This window comes from Pundamilia nyererei, unplaced genomic scaffold (genome assembly GCF_000239375.1).
Source record: "Pundamilia nyererei isolate P.nyererei 1_Seehausen unplaced genomic scaffold, PunNye1.0 scaffold00004, whole genome shotgun sequence".
In the NCBI taxonomy this organism is placed as follows: domain Eukaryota; kingdom Metazoa; phylum Chordata; class Actinopteri; order Cichliformes; family Cichlidae; genus Pundamilia; species Pundamilia nyererei.
In genome coordinates, this window is record NW_005187405.1 from 3,234,524 (window position 1) to 3,255,141 (window position 20,618).

Here is a 20,618-nt window from a genome sequence, read left to right on the forward strand (position 1 = left end):
TGTGTGTGTGTGTGTGTGTGTGTGTGTGTGTGTGTGTGTGTGTGTGTGTGTGTGTGTGTGTGTGATTTACAAAGCGGAGGAGAAAGGATGCTCTTTTTTCACACTTTGTAGAACTCACGTTACTGTGCCTTTTGTTGTTTGTCAAACTAGAGGTTGCTCATAACTTGCTTATAACTAATACTAACCAGTGTGATCAAACAGCCAGTTGTTTATGAGTAAATGTGTTTGAATATTATCGTCAAAGCTACACAGAAAGTGTGTTTACATGGATGGTTGATATTTTGACTTGGCAGTAAAAGCACCAGCTGATTTCAGTAGGGACACACCAGCTGTGAAGCCAACATGCTTTCTGGCTGCATGTGTTTTTGAATTTGCCCTTCATTTTAATGTCATCTACATACGTAAAACATGCACTTTATACAGTTGTGGCAGAATATCTGCCCACCACAGACACACTTGCATAGAAACGCTTACCCAAAAGTATTCAGAAACCACTTATGTGTTATTTCCAGCTATAGTAGGTGTCTATGATAGCACAAACATAGATGAAGTCTTACTCACAACACCTGCGACAGCTGTTCCAGCTGTAGCAAAAGGTGTCACAGTTGAATCAGTGAGCAACCCGGCAAGCTCACCTAGTCGTGAATTATCAATTCAGTAACCAGCTGTGGTTTCCATGCCACAATAAGCCAAAAGGTCTGATGTAGGGAAGCTTTGTTTACATAAGTTTTAATGAAGTTAACCAAAACCTGTGTTCCCTTTAGTCCCCCATCTACAGCCATGACTCTGGGGATCCCACAGGCAAATGCAGAGGGTCTACTTGAGGGGAGGAAAGGAGGAGACATGCACATATCACACTCAGTCTCTGGTACGTATATGTAGCTTATGGCAAATACCCTTTAATATTACTGGTCAGTTTCTTACAGAAACACAGATATTTTTTGGGAGACTGTAATGGGGTCGACTATGAAATCAATATTCCTTAATCATGACACTGGATAGCAGTAGCTGCATTTACGTTTTATCATGTTTTGTTATGTTTTGTCAATTATGATAGCAAAGCTATAAAAAATGTCTGATTTCTATTTAATTTACTGCAATTTATTATAATTTACTGAATACATCACTTTTTTTTTAACAGGGACTCCAGGAAAGTCTGTATCAGTGCCAGAGGAGCTGGTAACGTTTGGTCACTCTCGAACACCCAGCTATGCAAGTCAGCTGTCAAAAATTTCAGGTAGAAATACTGTGACACACATTTATTCACTTTAATCATTGGAAATGTTCTCATATTTATTTACTATATGGGTTTTTCCCCCTCACATGCTGTAGGTTACAGCTCAAACAACTCCAGTTTAACAGATCTGAGCCATCGGCGGAGCGGGTCAGGAGGTTCTGCCTCTACGGGCATCGGCAGCATCCTTGAACACAGTGATCAGCAGGTGGAGAGAGGAGAGAAGGAGAATAAGACTACTCCCCCAGTCCCAGCAACTTATCATCATACGTTTGACAGCCCTGCAATACATTTAAAGGCTCAAAGGTGATACAGACAGTTACTCTGACCTTGGAATAGTATGCTATTGATAAGATGGTGGTCTTTTGACCACTATTACATTATTTCCATGCTCTATTTAACCTGATGACAATGTATAGTATTTCCTAATTTATAAATGACATTTTTTTTCTTGGTGTTTGAACCCTGTATTTGCAATACTGACCCATGTTTCTCTTCCCTTGTTAGACACCCAGTCAAGCAGGACTCTGTGGAGAATCAGCTGAAAAGAGTCGATGCGACCAGAGTGGATGCAGATGATATAATTGAGAAAATCCTCCAGAGCCAGGATTTCAGCCACGGATTCTTGGACTCCAGTGCAGAGGGTGTGTACTCCTGATCTTGGTGTGGAACGTTTCCCACCATGTTGCAGATGGGATCAAGTTACTTTGAGGTGTCGCAACAGTGTAATGTCTCTAGGGGTTAATCCAAGTCCTTAAACCAATCTTGCCAAAGATGATTCATCTTTCATGAAGAATTGCATAACTTATCACAGTAATTCCATGAGGTGTGGTTTAAACTCACATCTGGATAGCTACCCTGTTACAAAGTCTTAGAGAGAGAAGAGTTGTTTGTTGTGTTGAGATTAAGAAAGGATGAGTCTCCCTGTTTATTGAGACAAATGTTGCACACATTTTTGTGTGGAAATGCATCCTCAAGTATAAACTACCTACCTCTGTTCCTGAAAAGATCTTGCTTGCCTAAAACTCATTTATTGGTTGATTTAACCTTAAAATAAGTGGGGCATTTTTTTAAGCCCCGACTGTAGGAGCTGATTTTCGTTTTTCTTATTTCTAATGTGTATTTGTGTTTGTGTTGCTGCAGAGGAGGGGCTCAGCTTGTTTGTTGGTCCTGGAGGAAGTACAGCTTTGGGAAGCCAGCACATGAGGTGGGTTTGATTATGTAACCATGGGTTGGGGGTGCAAGACACCAGACACCAAACATTTACTATAAATATGGGCAATTAGAAGAAGGCTAAATAAGGGTTCTGATAAGGACTCTATGTATCTGCTTTATACTCTGTGTAACTGGTCTTCATGTTCTATACTTAAGGGGCATATTTTCATGATAAAAATCTGATCTGCCAGATCAGATGGCGATCCTTATATTGTGTGTGTTTTCCTGTCCTGTAACAAACTGCGGCATTCTCTTTCAGGGTCGCAATTGGAGCCTTTGAGCAGGTGGTCATCAAGCGCTAGGCTTTGGAAAGCACGTGTCCCCACAAAGGGTGCTGTATTATTCTGATGCAGAGGCCAAAGGATTGAACAGTGGCTTTACCATCAGAACTTGCACCATCTCATTCCAAGGGAGATCTAATTTCTCTTATGCAATCACTCTCCAGCTGATGTGCAGCTTAGCCAGGACAGCCCCCTAGTGTTCAGGAAGTGGAGCTGAAGGCCACGTTGTTGAAACGTTTTGGGGACTGAGATAATTGGTGCACTGATCTTCTTGTCCTCTTTGGAAAAAGTAAGACATACTGTAAGTCTTCTGCTTACCCCACTTAGTGGCATTTTCATGCTGGGGTTTTCATTTAAAAAAATGCTTAAAATAATTCCACATGTCCGTTAGATGTCTTTGGTACAGCTGTGATTTTTTTTTTTTTTTAATTCACTTGAAGTGACAAGCCAAAATGTCTGTCAGTGAGTTTGTTTTGGTTTTGGTATTTAAGCTGCAAAAACAAAAGAGGGTTGTGGAAGAAATATGGCATATAACTGTGGGTTAAAGAGGGTTTTTTTCCTCTCTCTCATTTTTTTAACAGGTGTTTTCTGCAAGAAAGGTAAACTTTTGACATCTGTGAAAAGGATTTTATCTAAATGTAGATTCCAGACAATTGCACACCTCTACCTATGTAAAATCTAAGTATTATAAAACTGACAATGGTTATAGTTGGTTGGTTGGTTGGTTGGTTATTTATTGTGGTTATAGTAAGATTTTATTTTAATAATTCATGCTCAATACAAATAAACACCTTTCTTCATCTGGTTGTGATGAAGGGTTACAGCATTGAAAATATTGACATTAATACAGTTAATTCTGTGTGGATGTTAAGTTAATCAGAATCATAATAATAACAATAATAATACTAGTAATATTTTTTTTGTCACAAATTTGTTTTACCAAATTAAAGATGTACAATGCTTAATGTATATTTTGCTGCCAAATATACATCTTTTTACAGCATCTGTATCAGTATGTCATTCTGACAACCCGCTGGTTATCATCACATGCACATATCAGTTTATAGAGATTAACTGTATATACACTCAGTCAGTTTGTTGACATTTTCCTGCATTTATTGTCAACTTTTTTTTTTTAAAATAAAAATTTTAATTCTGGAAAGTTTCTATCTAGTATTTGTGTTTCATTTCTAAATCCTAGTGCAGAAGAGTGTGAAAGACAGCCACATTTCAACAAAATAATTAAAAAGGAAAGTAAACACTGAAAGAGAAACCTCGATGTTTGGAATAACTGGATTTTGTGTCTAAATTCTTGAAATGTGCACGCCAAAACCATAGATATTTAAAAAAAGAAAAATATAAAAAAAAATTGACGATGCTACTTCCGGTTTGGGGAAAGCCTTTTCAAAATAAGAATTCGCTAACGACATTCACACGAATACCAACAGAAAGCTTACGTGTTTTGAATTAGTTATACCTGGATATAATTGTAAAACCACATCTTTTAAAACCGCATTTGTTTGACCAGTCAAATATAACTTAAACCATTCCTGCGACCTTGCATGCTTTTATTTTAAAAGTTAAACGCGCTGACGTATCAACGTCGCAGGACAGCAGCAGTGCACCACAATCGTCACACTTCCGGTTCCACCTCGCAGTACTTAGCTACACCGACGGCGGGAAGTTATTATCATCAATTTAACTACATTTCACCGAGGATTAAACAGGCAAATTTATTAACGGTCGACAGTTCACTACCTAATGTTGATGGATCTGTAGCCGGATATACGCAAAAATTAAAGAAAGCATAGCGGTGGTGGATTCAGCTAACATGGCTACCGTCGGAAACCAGCTACCAACGCAGGCCGTTAGCAAGCCTACATCTGGAAAACATGGAAACGTACTGCCCCTGTGGGGCAACGAAAAGACTATGAACCTTAACCCAATGATTCTTACCAACGTGCTGTCTTCGCCGTATTTCAAAGTACAGCTTTATGAGCTAAAGACCTACCATGAAGTTGTGGACGAAATCTATTTCAAGGTAACGATAACAATAACATCTGCTGATGCTAACCCGCATGCTAGGTTAGGTAACCACGTCCAGTTTAGCTAGCGGGGTTGTAGCAGTGTACAACTGTCGTAAAGTAATAAGCGCAGCGGGGAGGGCAGGGTTTATATAATAATTCCCAATGCAGGCGAGGGAAGCTGGTGTTGTCGTGTTGTACAGCACAGTATGCGTATAACTTTGAATTACTGTTAGTTAAAGAGATTATTAACATTATTATATCAATTAAAGTGACCTTAATTGCCTTCCGTCGTTAACGTTAGAACTACTCCACTTGAGTTTGAGACCCGTTGATTGGGCATATGTTAAATAAATATTAGGAAAGTAAATCTCTGTCGTTGTTTTGATAATCCCTTGAAGTCATAGAGTTGATTGGTGTGTGTGGGTTTTGTTTTTTTCAAGCGGTTTGTGTTTGTCTGTGTGCCTGCAGGTGACTCACATTGAGCCCTGGGAAAAAGGAAGCAGAAAGACTGCAGGCCAGACTGGAATGTGCGGAGGGGTAAGTGAGAAGTACGTGCTTTTTGTACTCCCCACCTTTCCCTTTTTTCTGTGCCAGGATGAAGGATGGCAGCTTGATAAAGTCACTTAATCTGATCTGTAAACTGGTGAAATCAGTTGTGCACCATTACATAAGCTATAATTCACTGCACTTCCACTGGTGAGTTTAATAGTTTTGTGGCAATGTTGCAAATTAAAGTTTTCATTTAAACTTGTCTTCTTTCACTAGGTACGCGGAGTAGGCACGGGTGGGATTGTTTCTACTGCTTTCTGTCTTCTATACAAACTGTTTACTCTCAAGCTGACTCGCAAACAGCTCATGGGCCTGATTACACACACAGACTCTCCGTACATCCGAGCCCTTGGTTTCATGTATATAAGGTATGTGTTATAACTCACTACAATTTTGTTTCTTATTTCAGAGGACAGATGAGTATGACTGAGATTTAGGACAACATAAAAAATCGAGCTCATTTTGAGATTAAAGTCGAAATGTAGACATTACAGTTGTGGTTTCAAGCCAAACAACTGCCCCAGCTCCCATGCCTTTTGTTTGGATGAGTTAGTGAGACAACTTGATCAGCTGTCTTATTGTGTCTTGTGATATAACATAACCATGGATATCCTTGCATCTTTGCACAAATCTGACCAACTTTTCCAAGTTTGTGTGTGTTGTTGCCTGCACCTTCTCCTCAGCATTCTTAAACTTATCAACACACTGTTTATGTGCCAAAAGATAATATTTTTCCTTGTAACTAAAACCATTTCACTAACTCATCAACATTAGACTTTAATCTCAAAAATAGTATTTCAGCTTTAATCTCAAAACTTTTTTCCTTAACATGGCCCTAATGATCCGTAGATACATCATTGCAATTTAAATCATCATATTGTTTAGAAAAGTTTTCTTTGACCATCTCCAGTTTGCCTAAAAATAGTATAATCCAAAATATGGAAATATATAATTAAATGAAAATTATATTATACACATTTAAGTTATAATTAGAATAACAATATTCCAGTAATTTTTTGGTACAACTTGTAATAACAAGAGTCCTAAAAAGGAAAGTACATTTTAAGAATTTGATGTTATAAAGTATTCTGCAAGTTTCTTTTGCATTATTGTGAACTACAAGTATATAATACTCAAAAATTGTGTTTTGCAGTGTGAATTTATTTATTAGTGTTTGCTGAAATATGGACAATCCTTTTTGAATTTTTCTCATAGGTAAACTGGACATTATTCAGATATGTTTCCATGTAGTTACAATTTATTTGTAAAAATATAATGCTTTTAACTGTAACAGTTTTTGAGGTTTACATGTTCACAAGTACACAAAACATGTTGGAAGTGGGATTATAGACTATTAATAAAAATAAAGATGTGCTTGTTTACACGAATAAAGCTAACAAAGGTTACTTTATATGCAAATCGGAGATGGTCGAGCAGAATGGCCGTGATGGTTTGAGATGGAGTGATGTAAAGTTTTTGTTTTGTTTTTGTTTTAAACCATCATGAGCATTAGTAATTAAAATCTTAATTAAATTTTAAAATAACTTAGTGAAGCAATATGACTAGGCAATGTTTTGTTTAAATAATTACCTCAAATGTGTAAAGCATGTTGCTCCTGTAAAAGATTAGCTCAAAACGATAAACTTCTGTGCTTGTGCTCCCTTTCCTGTCTCAGATACACTCAGCCCCCAACAGATTTGTTTGAATGGTATGACGGCTTCCTGGATGATGAGGAGGTATGTCACCTCGGGTAATAATTTCATGTTTCTTTCTCCTTCTCCTTGAAATGCACAGTTGAACGTCACTCATAAAAAGCTGTACTCCCCCACCCACCCCCTTGTGATGCTCATAGCTGATTTTTCACCTTTGCCTTCATTTGGCTTAATTGTCCCCAGTTTTTGTCCTCTAAACCTGAGTAGCTAGGTTACTTTTGCTCACTGCTCTGCTGCTGATTTTTATCGGGGTAAGTACCACACGTGATGCCGAGTAAATCTTTTAGTCACTGTAATTTTAAGGCATGCCCTCTGTTTTCTGACAAGCTTTTGTAAGGACTTGTTGCACAAAACTACATTTGGGATAAACCGCAATTGGAACACTGGCAAGAAATAAACACTGTGTTATTTAATGCATGTAAAATATTTGCTTACGTTAATTATTTTCATATTTAGGTGAAATCTAATTTTATCCCAGGCTGTGCAACCAGGCCTCCTCTGATGTTCTTTTGCATTATATTTGAATTGAATAATTCTGAAATTCTACCCAACTGGTTAATTCCCCTGTTTTTTTCTTTAGATGCCCATTGTGCAGCAGGTGAATTGGATATTGTATCTCAGCACTGTTGGTTTGCGTGAGTGCAAAGTGGCTGTTCTCTACCATATAAAATTGATAACTATTCAAATGGTGTGCACTTACCTACCTGCTCCAATCTGTGCTTACACTGTGGGCAATTTTTATTCTCTTTGAGCGTTCATTATGCTTTTGGGAGATTGAAGAAGGAAGCTAAAGCTTCTTTCTCTTTTTTCCCTTTAGCACAATGACAGTGTGCCCCAATGTTTCACTCTTTCTTTCCTTCATATTTAAGTTAAAGTTATAGTTTATAGTTAAACATTAGCACTTTTTTGAAGATGCTGTCAAGGATATGAAGGATGGGCATTGCGTCGTATAAATGGAGTGACTTTTGCTGCATAATTAAAGCTCACTCTGTAAATACAGACACAAGGAAATAACAGACAGGTTAGGTGAGACCAGACTTTTAAGATATTCAGAGCTGTGTTTCCACTATTAATAAGTAAGGCCAGGCACATTTGATTGGTTTTTGGTCTTTGATGAGAGATTAAGCTAGATGAACAGAGGTGAAGGTTCAGTGCTTGGTCATCACAAATTGCTTTTCGATGTGAGGCAAGATTGGAAAAAATATATATATTTGTCAATGTACTAAATTTGTGTGCTAACTGAGTTTTTTTTCTTTTTCTTGCTTTATTTCCCCCCACCATTTGGTTTTAGGAGCTCGACGTAAAAGCAGGAGGTGGTTGTGTGATGACCATTGGAGAGATGCTGCGCTCCTTCCTGACCAAACTGGAGTGGTTTTCCACACTGTTCCCCCGTATCCCAGTGCCTGTGCAAAAAGTTATTGACCAGCAAATAAAGGCAAGGCCACGGAAGGTACCTCAGAAGGAGACGCAAGAGGACGAGGACGGGTTTGCAGAGTCGGGAAGGCAAGGAGAACGCCGGCGCTCCAGGTAACGGCAGTGATTCAAACTGAGTGTTTCTACTGAGCTGTAGACTTCTCGGCAGGTTATAGCTTTCATGGAGCAATAAACGGGACAGATTTGAGTCCTGCAGTGTGTGAGCTGTTGACTTGTTTTCATGTTAACTTATTTTTCTGCCTCTTAGGTTGTTTTTTTTTTTTTTATAACTAAAGAAAAAGAAAAGGTCTTTCTTATTATTTCTCTCTTTAATGCCAATTACTAATAAAAGCATTTTAACGGTATAAATTGTCAAAATTAACTACATATAAAAATTGTAATGTTCACAAAGGAGGTTTTTGCTTTCCACAAGGACTTTGATCATGAAATGTTATATAAGCTCAAAATACACGAGACACACGTTTGTTAATTAAATGGCTAAAAGTAACAGAAAACGTGCAAACCTCTGTTAAACAGGTAGAACAGTCTCTTACCTTTAACTTTGTATAGACCAGTCATGCATGTGCATAATCAACAATAAAGGGACATTATTGGGTTATGAAAAAACCAAGGGATAGGTATTAAAGATGTTCATGGTATATTTGTAGTCTGAATGGACACATCAGATATAAATAAATTGCGGATTTAGAAGAAAGAAGGATTGCATAACTGAACTGCCACAGGACTGAAGGAGCTCCTTTGATATTTAGTGGAGCATTTAGATTTAGTCTCTCCTTGTGTGTGTCTGACTTGCCAGAACAGTGTGTGTTGTGTGTTTTAAAGAATCCATGTTGCCAAAAAAAAAATCCGATATGCACAATAAAGTTAGAATAGGTCATATTATTTAAATCTTAAGAATATGTATACGGTATGTGGAGGGTATTTTGCTGGGGTCCAAGCAAAATATGTGTACTGGGAAATGGGGAGGTCTCCTCTGACACCCCATAATGATCTCACCATCTCAGATAACTTTGCTTACCACTACTGTCGGTGACATCAGCCTTTGCTAATGCTAACATGCCCATGGAAACAGACACTGCACTATAAATAAGGCTACGTGTTCTGCATATAAAACATCCTCATCTGTATATCAGTTTCAAATATCTGAACTCTGCCATGACTAAAAATACCACAGTCTTTTTAAAAAAAAAAAAAAGTTGTGTGTCAGTTAAATGTTAAAACGTAAGAGTTTGGAATTGTGCTCGTGTGGTTTTGTTTTTGAAGTAAATTGTTCTAAGATGATTCTGTCGCTGTTTCCAGGACACCCAGGCGGACACCGAGCCCCCGTAGGTCGCCCAAACGGTCCAGGAGCAGGAGCCACCATCGCGAGAGAGAGCGCCACGGGCCCAGCTTTGATCGAGAGCTGGAGAGAGAGCGTGACCGGCAGAGGAAGGAGAGGGAAGGCAGGGACCGAGACAGGGAGAGGGGGGACAGAGGGGACAGGGAAAGGCGACGCTCCCGTAGCGCGGACAGAAACCGAGAGCGCAAGAGAAGCCGCAGCGGTAGCCGGGACCGTAGGAGCGAGCGCAAGGAGAAGGAAAGGGACGGCGGGGATGACAGGAGCAGGAGGAAGGACAGGGATCACCATAAAGACAGAGGCACTGAGAGGGAGAGATCCAGGGATAAGAAGAGCAGGGGAGAGACTGACGACCGCAGGCACAAGGACGATAGGGAAAGGCACAGGGACGAGAGGAAGGCCAAAAGGTCCAGCCGGAGTCGAAGCAGAGAGAGGAGACACAAAAGTGGGGCAGAGGAGAAGAGCAGGAAACGGGAGCGCAGCCACAGCAGGGAGAGGGACAGGGAGAGAGATGGAGAACAGCGCTCTCACAAACGCAGTCGCAGCAAAGAGAGGAGCCACCATCAGCGAGAGTCCAGCAATGACCATAGTAGACATAGAAGCAGTCCGAGCATCGAGTAAATGCTGCCTTGCAGCAATGTTACTTGTGTTTTTCCTCCTCTTTTTCTATATTCGGCTGTCTGCTCTGTCACTTGTGCTAAAAAGAAGGAACAGTTGCACATCGGACATTTGGATTTGTTGTCTATGGCTGATGTTGCTTTATGTTTTTCCGCTATTTCACTCCCCATTAGACCATCGTTAGTCTTCACTTGAATTCTGGAAAGTGGAAAAAAAAGGCATTTTAATTTTCTATTTTTTGTTTTGATTTGTTTTGTTGTCCCAGAAAGATGGGGGTTTGTACATAATTTCCAAGGCTGTCTACACGATGCACACGAGCAGAGTTGGACTTCCTGCTGGGCCGGATGCCTTCAGTGCTATACTATCGCCATGTAGATTACACGATTCATGAAAAATGACTGTAATTACTTTCAGCCTGTGCAAAAGACCACATGTGGTTACTCTTAAAATTTGTCTGATATGCCTCTGTACACAAATGGTTGAAGTTCAACACTTAACATGAAGGCCATGTGGCTCAGCTAAAGCAGAACAGTTCTGTCCGTGATCACGTGTAGACGTCCTGAGAGCGTTTTAATCCTCTCAAATGCGGTCCGCAAAGGGTAATTTTTACAAAACACACTTGAGCCCTGCTTGTGTTGTGTTTCGGTTATTGCTCTGTTGCATTTTGTTTTCTAATAAAACACTTTTAAAAAAAAGAAGAAGAAAAAAGCAACGGGTCGTTTGTACAACTCACACGTACACATAAAGAAGCTGAAAGAAAATATTTTCATTATTTTATTAGAATGTAGTCTGAAAATTATTTGCATGTTAAATACACATTTAGCAATGATGATAATTTACAAAATGAGAATTAAAAAAGCAGGAGGAACATGCAACTTCAACCAGCAGTAGACATAAACCCATCTTTATAAAGAGTTTTTAATATAAGCATGAACTGGAGGACAGAGCCTTTTATTCTAAAGACAACTACTTTATTATCAGTGGTGAGGCTAATGCTGAATGCATCTCATGGTACACGAGCAGAGCAACCCACATTAATTCCCACAATCTAATGTGCTTGTGTATTGTGTGTTAAGGATTTGGCATCTAAAAGTGGAACCATTTTTAAAAGGAGAGGTGTGGAGGCCTCAGAAGTGGCTTTTCTGTTTACTGTGGAAGCCCGCTCTCTGTCCGCACACATACGGGCTCAGACTCTGGCCCACTAGCGTCTGCGTAAATGGCCAGCACAGAGATGCAGTAGGTGGCGTTTGGTCTCATATCAGTGAGCATGATGCTCTCCCCGTACACCGTCAGCTGCTGGTGCTCGTGGGACCTGCTTTGCTTTATAACCAGCAGGCTGTAATAAGAAGCACCCTCCACCTTAGACCATGTGATGGAAATGACTGTTGATGTTATGTGCGTGACATCCAACACGGGAGCTGAGATGCTTCCTGATGGAGAGAGGGAAAAAAAGTTCTGAACAGAGTCCCGGAGGACTTAGAACTTCAGAGTGTGATGAAGCTGGTAGACGTGGAAGTTAATTCTTATAAAGCTCTAAAATCAAAACTAAATAGAATAAAATCCAATGAATGTAAACTCACCATTCAGTGACATCTGTTCTTGGAGATCTCTTCTCCTGCGTGCGTGCGTCACCACTAAAGACAGAAGATCAGTTTAGATCTTAATTATTCATTTTTAAACTTGTCTTAATTGTCACCACAAAGCTACTGAACCGTACTTTTTGTGACATTTATTGCTTCACTTTCTCCAGCGGCATTGCTGGCGGTGATCGCGAGATCGCTGGAAGCGATGTTGGACAGAGAGCAGGACAGCTGTGCAGTGCTGCACAGCTGGACCTTTGGCGTTATGCTGTTGTCATACACCGTGTAGTTGACGGCAAACACTGAGGCGTTCCACGAAACTGTGGCAAAGGAGCTGTTTCCAGTGTACACCACACCCGATGGTGGACAAGGAGCTGAGAGAGAGAAGTTCATTCATTTTTTTATTTAAAAAGAAAGAAAAAAAATACAAATAGCTCATATGATTACTAGTTACACCAGATTTTGTGAGGACACATGAAGCACCTGTGTAACTGCAGTGAACAACAGCTCAAATCTGGGGTGTAATCTACCTGTTGTTCCATAAACAGGCATGGATGTGTCGCTCATGCCTGCAGCATTCCTGCTCTTCATTGTGGCGCTGTAATTCGAACTGCAGACGAGAGGAAACTCAAAGTATGTCACATTTGTCCAATAGGAAGAAAGCTCGAACAGGGCCTGGCTGTCTCCCAGCAGACTTCCTTTCAAAGTGAGCATGTAACCGGTGTCGCCACAGGTAATCTGTTTCCAGCTGAAACGCATCACCTCGATCTCGTCCTGCATTGGGAAAAGCTGCACCTCAGCAATAGCTGGTGGACAGGGAACTAAGAGAGGAGGAGTCAGTAACAGTAATGTGAAAAGTTACTCAGGGTTTGACAAGTATGAAGCTCCTTTTTTACCTGCTTCAATCTGCACAGGATCACTGAAGGAGCTGTTGCATGTCCCGTCTGAGGCCTGGACAGAGAAATCGTAAACAGTTCCGCAGTCGAGGCCATTGATAACACAGCTGGGGTTTGTGCTGTGACAGTAAAGCATGTCTTCATTTCCAGCCTGAGCACAGCCGTAGTAGTCTTTAGCTGGTCCACTGGGAGTCCACGTCAGCGTCGCGGACTGATTGCTACACTGGTACGTAACTGAGAGTCCACTTGGCTGGCAAGGACCTGGGTAAAAGGAGCAATTAAGATGGTGTAAGTCTTAGAGTGCTAATATTAGTTATATTCTTCAGTCATTTTTGGTACTAATATCATACAAGTCCAAAAACAAATACCTGTGTTCAGTGTTACATTCTGACTGGCTTTGCTGGAGCAGTTCTCATGGCCAGCTGTCACAAACACAGTGTACTGCTCATCACAGTGGAGCTCTGATAAGCTGCAGTTTGTGGAGCTTGTGTTGCAGGTGTGCGTGTGTCCATCTGCAGCCTCAGCGACAACGTGGTAGGTTTCAGCACCTGGAGACGGAGTCCAGGACACCACCGCCATGTGATGCTCACAGGCAGCGTTCACACTCACGTCTGTGGGTGGACAGGGCTCTGTGGAAAAAGACGAGTCAACACAAATACACAAAGGCCAGGTGATGGGTTTTTAGTTACTTAGATTTAGTAGCTTTTAATTATCTGTATCTGCTGTATTTAAGCTGTGATTTTGGCTGTATTACTAAACCACTTTGTTGGGGGGGGTTTTCTTGCTAATTTATTTAAAAAATACTTGTCTACTTCCAGTCTTTAAGCTGAGGTAAGCTGCACATCTGTTAACTTAGAACTTCCAAACTTGATGCACTTTTTGACAGAAAATAAACATGAAGACGTACCCATGCTAACTTTGGAGGGAGGACTTCTCATACTGCTGCAGGCGTCCGATGAAGCAGCTACGCTGATGGTGTACTGAAGGCCACACTGTGCTTCCTGGAGGGAGCAGCTGGTGCCGGTGTTATTGCAGGTCAACAACGTGTAATCACTGGCTTCTGCTGCAGCAGTGTACACAGTGTTTCTCTCACTACCCTCCATGAGATCCCACATAACAAGGATGGAGGAGTTGTGACACTGGGGGACAGCAGTGATAGCAGAGAGGGAGCAGGGGGCTGAGAATGAAGCAGATGTTGATAAGTTCATACTGTGGCACGAGTAATTAACTGAAATGAGAAAACACAGCTCTTACTGAAGTACCTGTTTCCAAACTGATGGGGGCACTGGGCTGACTCTCACACTCGCTGTTTTTGGCCAATACGCTGAAGTTGTAAAGCACACCACAGGCCAGGTCTTTCATCTCACACGTCACGTTGGTAAAGGTGGTGCAGTTGGCCCTGTAGTCATTTCTACCTACAGCTACACCGGACACAGTGTAGCTGTCTGCCCCGGGAGCATCAAGCCATGATATCCAGGCAGAGTTGGTCACACAGTCAACGCTGCCCATGATCCCCTGGGGCTGGCAGGGAGCTAAAACACATAAAGTTGATTTGGTGATTGGTTGGAAGGATCCATGCAAGCCAGCGTAGTTTGTCAAGTGTTTTTTTCTTTTCTTTGAAGCTTGAATTTAAAATCCTTCTCCTCTTATACAAGATCTTGAATAATTAGGCTCCATCTTATTTTGAAGACCTTATAGTTCCACAGAGCACTTCGCTCTCAGACTGCAGGTTCCTAGAGTATTTAGAAGTAAAATGAGAGGCAGAGCCTGGATTTAGGAGACAGACACCCTGTCTGTTTAATATTAGGCTTAAAACTTTCCTTTCTGGTAAAGCATATAGTTAGGGCTGGATCAGGTGGCCCTGAATCCTCCCTTAGTTATTAGACCTAAGCTGCTGGGGGGCCACTATATATATAAAGTGCCTCGAGGTGACTATTGTCATTTGGCGCTTTAGAAATATTGAACTGAACTGAAGTTGTCTAACCTGACTGGATGCTCTGGGTCTGACTGTGCACGCTGCGGCAGTGTTCTCTGACAGAGGTCACCTGGACTGTGAAGGATTTTCCACATGTGGCATTGCTGCTGAAACATACAGTGTTTGTGGTGTTGCATAACTCGCTTTCGCCATTCTCAGCAGCTAGTGAAACCAAGAAGTGGTCAGCATCTCCGATGGCGTCCCAAGAAACTGTCAGATCGTTTGACGAACAGTCGACCTGGGTGCTCACGTTCTGAGGCGGGCAGGGGACTGAAAACATGACAACAGTTTGAATACACAGCTGAAAGCTTTAAATTGCAAACATTTGATCGCCTGCACAAAATTCATATTTTAAAAGTGCTTTGGGCTCTGGTCACTGGTGTTGTTTCTCTTACTTGAGTTGAATTTCAGAGGCCAGCTGGGGACGCTAGAGCAGCTGTCACCCATAGCTACAACGTGAACGGTGTAGAGGCTGCCACAGGTGAGGTTGTTGAGGCTACAGCTAAGGCCAGCGGTCTGACAGCTGTCATTATTAACATGGCCACTGTGGGCCATGACTGAGTACTTTACAGCACCCTGACTGGAAGCCCAGGACACAACAGCAGTGTTGTTAGCACAATCCATCACCACTGAGACGTCAGTGGGAACACAAGGTACTGAAGATAAAGCAGACACAACAAACAGGATCAGTCACTCAGTGTGGAGAGCATCATGAGCAAAAACCTCAGTATACAGCAAAATGATTACTACTGCTACACAACACCTTAACTATGCTGACTTTACATATTTAAAAGCACAGACTGTAGAAATAATAAAGCTTGTGTCCATCCCCTCACACCATAACTAGACATTGTCACACTTTTTCATTGTTCAGGCTTCCTATGATTGGACAGCCTCCCAGCACTGACTAGATGCTTGGAGACCAGCAGAGGAAAAGTGGGAGTCTCAGAAAGGTTTGTTTGCCCAGTGACCACAAAAACATGTCACTTTCCTCACCTTTAAATTCTAACAGAGAAAAAAAAATCCTTTCAAATATGAAAACAGAATTAAGAAATGAAGTTTAAATATAGCATTGAAAGCCTGCGTTTCCTGCTCTAGTAGCCATGCAATCCTCACCTGATTGCAGACTTGTGGCTGGACCGGAGGTGACGTCACACTGCTGGTTGGAAGCTGTGACGGAGACAGAGAAGTTCTGTCCACACATCAGGTTAAGGAAGCTGCACTGATTAGTGGCTGACATGCACATTTTTGACACGCCAGTGTCAGTCTGCATGGTGGCTGTGTAGACATCTGACCCATTACTAGGCTGCCAGGTTACCACAGCAATACTAGTAAGACAGTCCTGGCTGGCGGAGACTCCAATGGGTTTGCATGGCCCTGGTATAAAAACATATAAACTCAGATTAGAGCTCACTTCTCCATTATGTGTGGTTGGTCAAAACTGTGTATCTGAACAGTACGCACAGGTCTGCACAGAGACTGAAGCGCTCGAGTTTCCAGGACAGTGCCAACTGTGAGGTGTGATTTTGATGCTGTATTTTTGTCCGCAGGTAAATCCAGTGAAGCTGGCTGTGGTCATGTTAGTGTTGAGACTGACTGACTTGTTTCCCGCCTCAGCGGAAACCGTGTACATCTTTGCCCCACTGCTGGCATCCCAGCTCAGAGACACCACTTTCATATCACAGTTCACAGTGGCAGACAAATTCTGGGGAGCACAGGGGTCTGGAAAGAAACAATGATCTGATAATGTTTCTTTTACTTGTGCAAATTTCTAAGAAAAACTGTAGAAACTGCTGAACAATTACAGACATCAGATGATGTATTCTGACTTCATTTCACTTTGTTTTCATTCGTCAATATCATACCCATGTGGATGATTGAGCTGTTGCTCGGCAGACTGGTGCAGTTGTTGCTCTTTGCTCTCACTACAACACTGTACTCCTCCCCACAGTGCAGATCGCTCCAGGTGCAGGAGGCGGTATTGCTTATGCAGCGGTGAGTGTGGCCGTCGAGGCCAGTGGCTACAGCAATGTATGTTTCAGCTCCATCAGTTGGCTGCCAGCTGACGGAGCCCACGTCAAACCCACACTCTGCGTCAGTTGCCAAACCCCTTGGTATACATGGAGCTGTGTCCCAAAAAGGAAAACAAAACAAAACAGTCAAAACATAAACGTTAAAATAATTTGCATATGATGTAGAAAAAGTCCCACCAGTTTTGAAGAAGGTGGGACTGCTGGGGATGCCATTACACATGCTGCCCTGTCCTCGAACAGTGACATTAAAGTCCTGTCCACATAGCAAAGAGGCTCTTAGAAGCGTTTGGTTTGTGCTGTAAGTCTTCACAAATCCATCGCTGCCGCTCACTGTAACTAAGAAACTCTCAGCACCACTCGCCTCTTGCCAGGAGATCTTCACCTCATCGGACTCACAGAGCACCTCAGCAGAAACATTTGTAGGTGGACATGGCTCTGTAAAAAGAGAGAAAAGAGTTCAGATCTTCATCTTTTACATCATAGTTGATGAAAACTAGGTTTAGTTAATTAAAACAAAATAAAAGCTAGACTTTAGAAAGAAAAAACATTAAAAATATAGAGGAAATTCTTAGCTTTAGGCTTTGTTAATTTAGTAAAAGCTGTTATGGCAACTTGCCCAATGAGGCTTTGGTGGACATGTTTACTGGCACTTTGGTTGACTCCCAAGACTGTGAGTCAACTGCCTTTAAAACATTCTGTGTTTTTATTGTAATACATGTGCCAAATCTTGCCTCTCACTTATGTCCTCCATCTAAATGTTTAAAAAGATCAACACAGATATAAATACGCAAACAAGCAAACCCACTCTGGAAAATAACTGAAACTCATCTGAAGGTCAAAATGAAATTAAAATAAAAACGAATTAGACAAAAAACGAATGCAAAAGTAATAACTCTGCCAGTAAAGATGTCCGATTAATCTGTAAATATTTCTTACTTTAAACTTCAGCGTCTGATTTAAAGGGACTGTGTATCCCTGCATCCTGTTTTTACATGTAAGCCTCTAAACTTTTTGTAAAGAGGGTTGTAAGATATAAAAATACAGTTTTTATTCCCCAACTTATTTTTACGTGATTAGAGAAATAAATATCTTCAACTCTAAAATGAACTTTAAGTATCAAAATCGACCCTTTAGAGTCTTATTATGTAAAAATGTTCTATGACTGTTTTACTGCTGTTGATGCCTTAAGATTGACATGTTTGGAGGAAATCCCATTTCTTCTTTCCTACTTATTGCTACATTATTGAGCCTGCTATGCATGCGGTTTTATAAGATCATTACTTGTTTTATATTTAAAATATATATTCAAATGTAAAATAAAATATATCATATATTTACAATGGGAACAGTTTCAGTGAGAATCTCCACTGTTGTGTAGCTGAAACAAGGGATTTTCTGTACTTTACAGTTTGGTCTCAGGAGTACCTGTGTGGATGAACACAGCACTGCTGGGTTGGCTACAGCAGCCTCTGTTGTGGCCTGTAACAGTAAAGTTATACATCTCTCCACAGTCCAGACCCGAGAACTGACAGCTGGAGGTCACTGAGTCACACGTTTTCTCTTCCCCTCCTGACGCCTTGATGGCGCTCGCTGTGTACAGTTCAACATTAGACCTCTCTTCCCAGGATAGGACAGCAGTACGGGAGCTGCACTGCAGATTGACAGCTACTCTCTGAGGAGGACAAGGACCTGAGGAAGATGTTTATGTTTGTTTTATTGTGAGCAAATGAAATCAGCAGCAGCCATGCATGCACATTACCTGTAAAAGCTCACTCACGTGTGGTAAAGTTAGACAGTGTCTGTGTGCTGAGGCTGCACTGGTCGTTGCTGGCGTTGATGCTGAGACTGTAGGTTTCCCCACAGCTTAAACTTGTCATGTTACAGCTTTCCTGCTGAGTTGTGCACAGAGTTTGAAGACTTCCACCAACGACAGCCATCAGGGAAATGTTAGTTGTGCCATAAGTGCCGTTCCAGGACACCAGGACAGCATTGTCAGAGGTGCAGTTGACTTCCACTGTCATGTCTCTGGGCAGGCATGGGGCTGAGGAAATATAAATATATATAAATATATATATATAAAAATATAAATAAATCAAGGTTCCCAAATGAAAAAAAAAACATCAGATATATATGCTGAGTGTTTCTTTACCTGATGTAAGCGAGACCACTGAGCTGTCAGAGCTGTTGTACTGCTGTCCTAACGCCTTGACCCAGACACTGTACACTGTACCACACATCAGCCCTGAGACCACACAGGAGGTGTTTGTGCTCATACAGGAGGTGTAGTGGCCATTTTGGTTGTCAAAGTAGGCAACATAACCCAAAGCGAGGTCACTCTGCTGCCAGGATGCAGTTGAAGTAAGCTGTCTGCATGACATGCTGGCTTGAACATTAGTAGGTGGACACGGCTCTGAATGAAGAGAAAAGGGTCGCATTTAAACGCTCACTCTGGAAACACAACCTGTGCATCACTTCTGATGGATTGACAAACCTGTCACGAGGCGGTAGGGTGCAGAGCTCACAGTGTTGTTGCATGCCAGGCTTTGTGTCATCACAGTGATGCTGTAGGTGTGGCTGCACTGCAGAGCAGTCAGGGAGCAGTGTGTGTTGCTGGTGTTACAGGCGACTGTCAAGTTACGGTCACTCACAGCCTGAACAGAGTACGACGCAGCACCTCTCGCTGTGTTCCACATCACCCGGGCAGTACTCAAGTTGTAGTGGATGGACACATTTGTAGGAACGCAGGGCTCTGGAGGGAGAACAAGTTAAACGGTCTGAACTGTGATATAAATGAGACAAAAGGTTTGGCTGAAACGAGCACCTGTGGTGAGGTATCCTGTCATCTGAGAACTGCTGTTACAAGTCTCTCCTACAGCCTTCACAGTGACGTTGTATTCCTCTCCGCATCGCAGAGGCCTCGGCTGACAGCTGGTTTGGTTGGTGGTGCAGCTGGCTGTGTGCCCTGAAGAAGCTGTGAGCACAGTAATGTAGAGCACAGCTCCATCGCTGGGCTGCCACCATATGTTGGCAGAGCTGCCCCCACAGTCGTAAATCACTTCAATATTGCTTGGCTCACAAGGTCCTGTGGGATCAAGAATAATATCAAGTATGGTAACTCTTTACAACAAGGGACACAAAAACTTAGTTACTAAAGAACAAGTGATGAGTCATGAACGAGCTGGTAGTTAATGAGATTTTCATCAGCAGTTTCTTAATAGCTTCCCTAATAATTTATACAAGATAATTATTCACTAAAGACATAAAGAATCTATCTGTTTATATAGCTGTTATTGATTTTTGGCTCTCTTCCCGGCATGTCTTTGTTCTGTCTTCCTCCCCACACCCCCAAAGTTGTGGCAGATGGCCCCCGATGATGAGCCTGGTTCTGCTGGAGGTTTCTTCCTACTAAAAGGGATTTTTCCTTCCCACTGTCACCAAAGTGCTAACTTATAGGGTTTTATTTGCTTGTTGTTATTTGCTCTGTATTATTGTGGGGTCTTTACATCACAGTATAAAGCATGTAACTTAAGGCTGCTGTTGTGATTTGAGGCTATATTAATAATCTTGAAATTAAAATAATCCATAGGTAATGAGGAACTTCACTATTAAGAGACCACTTAGTAAGATGCTTCACTACTTGTGACAACACAGAAAGAATAGCTAATATTGAATTGATCAGTAATGAGTAGTTTGATGCCACGTTGTGTGGGGTTTTCATTACCTGATGT

At 41.5% G+C, this 20,618-nt stretch overlaps 3 protein-coding genes and 1 long non-coding RNA gene across 4 annotated transcripts in view; 2 read left to right on the forward strand and 2 right to left on the reverse strand.

The window, feature by feature from the left end:
• Positions 1 to 3,875, forward strand: part of eeig2a (EEIG family member 2a) — an 8,066-nt gene extending 4,191 nt beyond the window's left edge. Inside the window, exons 6-11 of the mRNA XM_005721196.2 lie at positions 765 to 868; positions 1,142 to 1,237; positions 1,333 to 1,540; positions 1,742 to 1,878; positions 2,378 to 2,441; positions 2,709 to 3,875. Of these exons, the coding sequence (XP_005721253.1) occupies positions 765 to 868; positions 1,142 to 1,237; positions 1,333 to 1,540; positions 1,742 to 1,878; positions 2,378 to 2,441; positions 2,709 to 2,751 (652 nt within the window). The 3' untranslated portion in view covers positions 2,752 to 3,875. The remainder of the gene's footprint in view (positions 1 to 764; positions 869 to 1,141; positions 1,238 to 1,332; positions 1,541 to 1,741; positions 1,879 to 2,377; positions 2,442 to 2,708) is intronic.
• A 473-nt stretch (positions 3,876 to 4,348) lies between these two features.
• prpf38b (pre-mRNA processing factor 38B) lies at positions 4,349 to 11,034 on the forward strand. The gene is made up of 6 exons (XM_005721199.1): positions 4,349 to 4,771; positions 5,226 to 5,294; positions 5,523 to 5,674; positions 6,982 to 7,042; positions 8,310 to 8,545; positions 9,752 to 11,034. Exons 1-6 carry the CDS (start codon positions 4,562 to 4,564, stop codon positions 10,407 to 10,409), a joined length of 1,386 nt encoding a protein of 461 aa, XP_005721256.1. The 5' UTR covers positions 4,349 to 4,561; the 3' UTR covers positions 10,410 to 11,034.
• A 771-nt stretch (positions 11,035 to 11,805) lies between these two features.
• LOC102204717 (uncharacterized) lies at positions 11,806 to 12,186 on the reverse strand. Its single transcript, XR_311420.1, has 3 exons — positions 12,124 to 12,186; positions 11,987 to 12,040; positions 11,806 to 11,836 (listed from the first exon to the last, which is right to left on the reverse strand). It is a non-coding gene; the product is annotated as an uncharacterized LOC102204717 (long non-coding RNA).
• A 1,608-nt stretch (positions 12,187 to 13,794) lies between these two features.
• LOC102192828 (fibronectin type III domain-containing protein 7-like) lies at positions 13,795 to 18,911 on the reverse strand. Its single transcript, XM_005721540.1, has 11 exons — positions 18,668 to 18,911; positions 18,316 to 18,579; positions 17,068 to 17,325; positions 16,723 to 16,983; positions 16,370 to 16,579; positions 15,974 to 16,234; positions 15,253 to 15,513; positions 14,867 to 15,127; positions 14,145 to 14,414; positions 13,979 to 14,059; positions 13,795 to 13,883 (listed from the first exon to the last, which is right to left on the reverse strand). Exons 1-11 carry the CDS (start codon positions 18,909 to 18,911, stop codon positions 13,795 to 13,797), a joined length of 2,460 nt encoding a protein of 819 aa, XP_005721597.1.
• Positions 18,912 to 20,618: the final 1,707 nt, after the last annotated feature.